Source organism: Sinocyclocheilus anshuiensis, unplaced genomic scaffold (assembly GCF_001515605.1).
Source record: "Sinocyclocheilus anshuiensis isolate Anshui unplaced genomic scaffold, SAMN03320099.WGS_v1.1 scaffold1024, whole genome shotgun sequence".
NCBI classification, from domain to species: domain Eukaryota; kingdom Metazoa; phylum Chordata; class Actinopteri; order Cypriniformes; family Cyprinidae; genus Sinocyclocheilus; species Sinocyclocheilus anshuiensis.
This window is the reverse complement of record NW_015552843.1, coordinates 1627588-1632032: the sequence shown is the minus strand read 5'-3', so window position 1 is coordinate 1632032 and position 4445 is coordinate 1627588. Positions and strand designations below refer to the sequence as shown.

Below are 4445 nucleotides of genomic sequence, written 5' to 3'. Positions count from 1 at the left end.
TGCTGCCGACCCGAACTGCCTGAGGTCTCCCAGTCAGGAAGTCTAACAGCCAGTTGCACAGCGAAGTGTTGAGCCCCAGCTGGCCCAGTTTGTGAATGAGCTGTTGAGGGATGATTGTGTTGAATGCTGAACTGAAGTCTATGAACCGCATTCTGACGTATGAGTCTTTTTTGTCCAGGTGTGTGAGTGCTGAGTGGAGGGTAGTGGCGATGGCGTCATCGGTCGAGCGGTTGGACCGCTATGCAAACTGGAAGGGGTCCAGGGAGTGGGGGAGGGCAGACTTGATGTGGTGCATGACTAGCCGTTCAAAGCACTTCATGAGGATGGGGGTAAGTGCAACTGGACGGTAGTCATTGAAGCAGGATGGAGACGACTTCTTCGGGACTGGAATGATGGTGGTGGCTTTGAAGCATGTGGGGACAACAGCCTGGCTTAGCGAGATGTTGAAAATGTCTGTGAAGACATCAGTGAGTTCCACTGCACAGTCTCTCAGTACACGCCCAGGAATGTTGTCAGGACCCGGAGCTTTGCGTGCATTGATCCTGCTGAGGGATCTGTCCGGGGAGTCCGGGGACAGCGTCATCACCTGGTCGCCAGGAGGAGGTGGAGTCTTCTGTGCAGTGGTTGCCTCAAAGGTTCAGCTCTTTCAGCAGGGAGATGGTACTGTCACAGGTGCGTCGTGGGGGCTTGTAGTCCGTAATGGTCTGTATCCCCTGCCACAGGCTCCGAGTGTCTCTGCTGTCGCTGAAATGATGGGCTATCCTCCTGGAGTACTGTCTTTTTGCCTCTCTGATGCCGCGGGAAAGGTTGGCCCTAGCTGTCTTCAGGCCCACCTCATCTCCAGCTCTGAAGGCAGCGTTCCGCATCTTCAGGAGTCCGTAGACCTCCCCTGTTAGCCACGGCTTCTGGTTGGCCCGGACAGTGATGGTCTTTGTGACTGTTACATCATCAATGCACTTGGTGATGTAGGCAGTGACAGTCTCCGAGTACTCCTGGAGGTCTGTGGTGTTATTGTATGTTGCAGCCTGCTTAAACATATTCCAGTCAGTGGTGTTAAAACAGTCTTGAAGAGCCTCTGACGACCCTTCCGGCCACACTTGTATCAGTTTGTGAACTGGTTTGGTGACTTTAAATAAAAGATAAATAAAAAGATAAATAAAAAATTCTCAAGTATTTTTATAAGCAAATATATCTACACAAAGATGTTTGTGCCTGAATTCCATAATGAAGTAGCAGTAGGCGTTTTATCATCCATAGCACAAACAAACAAAAGAACTCAGCTTAGCCTTACGCTTTTGCCGTGACCCGGATTCGAACCGGGGTTGCTGCGGCCACAACGCAGAGTACTAACCACTATACGATCACGGCAAGCTACTCAGCAGCTGCACACAGGAGGCAGTTTTACATTTCTTCTGTTTATATTTCAGCTTCTTTATGTCTCAGAGAGCTACTCGGCAGCTCGTCGATGATTTTGTGAATATACGGATACTTTTTTTTTTTTTATAGGATTCTTTGATGAAAGAAAATCGTTTAAAATAGAAATATTTTGTAACATTATACCGCTTTTTACTATAATTTCTGATCCATTTCTACCTTTGCTGAATAAAAAGTATCAATTTCTTTAAAATTCCCAAACTCCTGAATGGCAGTGCATCAAGATTTCCTCAAAAATAATAAGCTGTTTGTAACATTGACAATATTACATCTTTTAGAATAATTTCTGAAAGATCATGTATGGAGATAGAATGCACAGGACGCGATTCACAAATAAATGCCAGGCAAAGTTGTGGTTGTGACATAAATATATATATGTGAATGTTTTTTATTTGCAAATCTCATTTTATTTATTTGTGAATTTAATTCATGTTTGTGAAACGTTATTTGTGGATCTCATTCTATTTATTTGTCAATATGTTTAATGTTTGTTAATCTCTTTACATTTAGTTATGGATCGTAATCTATTTAGAATTAAGCAACAATTCTATCTCCATAATCATGTGAGACTGAAGACTGTAGTAATGGCTTTTTTTCTATCACATGAAAAAAATAAATTTATTTATAATTACGTTCTAAAACAATATTTAAACAGAAAATAATTATTGTAGTAATAATTCTTTTTTTTTTTCACAACTTTTAAAAGATGTGGCTTAGGCGTTTAATTTCTTAAAGTTAAAACAAACCAACATGACAAATATTAATACAAAGCCTTTTATTTGATTTTTTAAATTGTAGACTAAGTACATACAAAAGATGACATCTTTCTTGTTCCTGGAAAACTGAATTTAGCAGCATAGCTATTCACAGATTTAACGATAAGCAAACAATGCTCTGATTGTACAGAAGCTTAGTCTAAAGCCACAAACAGTGAGGGCTTGCAAGGTCAAAAATAACAACAGCATTTGGTTTGGCCCTCCAGGAGCTTCCATGTATGTAAATACAGCTGTCATTTAAAAAAAATTATAATTTCTCTACTAAATAATAAGCTGTGGAGACTGGTATTACTTGCACATATTTAAACTTTTATGAGGCTTGGCTACATGATTACTGTAGTGTGGGGAAGGTAAGTAACATTAAAACACCAAATCTATGAAGCTATTTGACCTAATCGCACTTGTAATCAGACCTACTGTATTTGTAACTCATATTGTGCATTTTTGGCCAGTGGCTTAATACTTTGGCCTACCAGAGAAAACAAAGTCTGGGTACCCCAAGTATAGTTTCATTCCTCCTGCTATCATGATTCATGTTAATACAAACATCACCCTGTTGCAACTACAAAACTCATGACATACAGGTTTAATCTACAAAACCAAAAAAAGAGAGAACTGTAAACCACTTAACATCGAAATATGATTAGTAAGACGTAATGCAACAGCATCAAATGTAAAAAAGTTAGAGATAAGAACACAAGGATAAGTTCAACAACAAGCCCGTCTTTAGCGGTCCAAGGCTTGAGAACATTGAGACGCATTGTAACATAACATCCAGCAGGTGGCCCCATTGTATGTGGCGTTCATGCAAAAAGTGCCACGTCTCCAATGCTATAGAGACACAAACACGCACCCCTCATTTAACTTTTCAGTTCATATTTGCACATTAAATCTTTGGCGGTTTTAACGAATATGGGCCATCTCTTCTAAGAAGGGTGTCTTCATGCAGCCAGTGCAGAGCTGGTCCATCCAGAGGGGGGCTTCGTGCTGCAGGGGCGTTCGGCGAGGGTAAAAGGTGTATGAGAGGTCGTAGTTCAGCAGGCAGCTGATAGAGGCCATGTAGAGGTCTGAAAAACGGCACAGGCGGCGGGAAAAGTAGGTGGGGTTGTGGCAGGTACGGAATATGCTGCCAAAGTGAGGGTTGAAGAGGTTCTTGGTGACTGCCCTGTAAAAGGAAATTGGGAGACGTGTTACAATGGCTATAGTCCTTGATCTGTTCATCAAGTGAGTTCAAGAATTTGTCTTTTTGTCTTATATATATAATATAAACTAAATCTAAATCATTCAAAAGTTTTAGGGTAAATAAGATTTTTTTTTTTTTGGAAGAAAATAATATTTTTATTCAGCAAGTGATACTAAAAGCACTTTTAATGTTACAAAATATTTATTTTTGAAATAAATATTCTTTTGAACTTTCCATTTGTAAAAAAAAAATCCTGAAAACAAAACTCACATTTGTACAAAAATATTAGGTAGCACAATTGTTTTAAACATTGATAATAAGATTTGTTTAAGCAACAAATTAGCATATTAAAGCAGTGGTTCTCAACCTTTTTTTCCACCGGGCCACACTATGGTCCAAGTGCAAGTCTCACGGGCCGCACGCATATAATTTACATATTACGTCAGCAATACAAACCAACCTGATTTATAATATTATAGCCTAAATATTATATCTAAACGATTACATTTATTGAAATAAAAAAATAAAAAATGATACTAACCATTAATAAAACACCTGATGCTGTCGGGAGCTGACCAATTTTGTAAAATTCGGCTCGAAAAGGAGTAACAGCACCATGAAGTTGCGACTGTAAGTTGCGGAGCCATGAGCACTTTTGTATATGTTCTACATTTCATGTATTTATGTAACACATATTCTACATTAAAAAATTAAATTAGAATGAACAATAACTGCTGTACAAAGAGTAAAAAAAACAAAATAAAAAAAAACATACCTAATGCAGAAAAGCAGCCTCTTTTTCCGAATTGCGTAGATGACCACTATCTTTCTTTCATCTCTTCTGATAAATTTTCAGTCAAATCGTTTTCTGTGTGCTAGATCAGAGCTAGAGCCCTGCATTTCAGCCCGGGCTCGACGGGCCCCGACTTTTTTACGCCCCTAGGGCCAGGCTTCGGGACAATTTTCATGTCATAGTTCAGACGCGGGCAGGGCCTCGGGCCTGTTTTAGGCTTTTCCTTATTTTTATATTTTAGACATCCATCAATTAGTGA

The 4445-nt window shown here is 39.6% G+C and overlaps 1 protein-coding gene and 1 non-coding gene across 2 annotated transcripts in view; both read right to left on the bottom strand.

Moving 5' to 3' along the window:
- Positions 1-1296: 1296 nt before the first annotated feature.
- On the bottom strand, positions 1297-1368 carry trnah-gug (transfer RNA histidin (anticodon GUG)). The gene has a single exon. It is a non-coding gene; the product is annotated as a tRNA-His (tRNA).
- An 826-nt stretch (positions 1369-2194) lies between these two features.
- LOC107668043 (5'-nucleotidase domain-containing protein 2-like) overlaps positions 2195-4445 on the bottom strand; it is a 16627-nt gene continuing 14376 nt past the window's right edge. Inside the window, exon 14 of the mRNA XM_016459788.1 lies at positions 2195-3375. Within this exon, the coding sequence (XP_016315274.1) occupies positions 3114-3375 (262 nt within the window). The 3' untranslated portion in view covers positions 2195-3113. The remainder of the gene's footprint in view (positions 3376-4445) is intronic.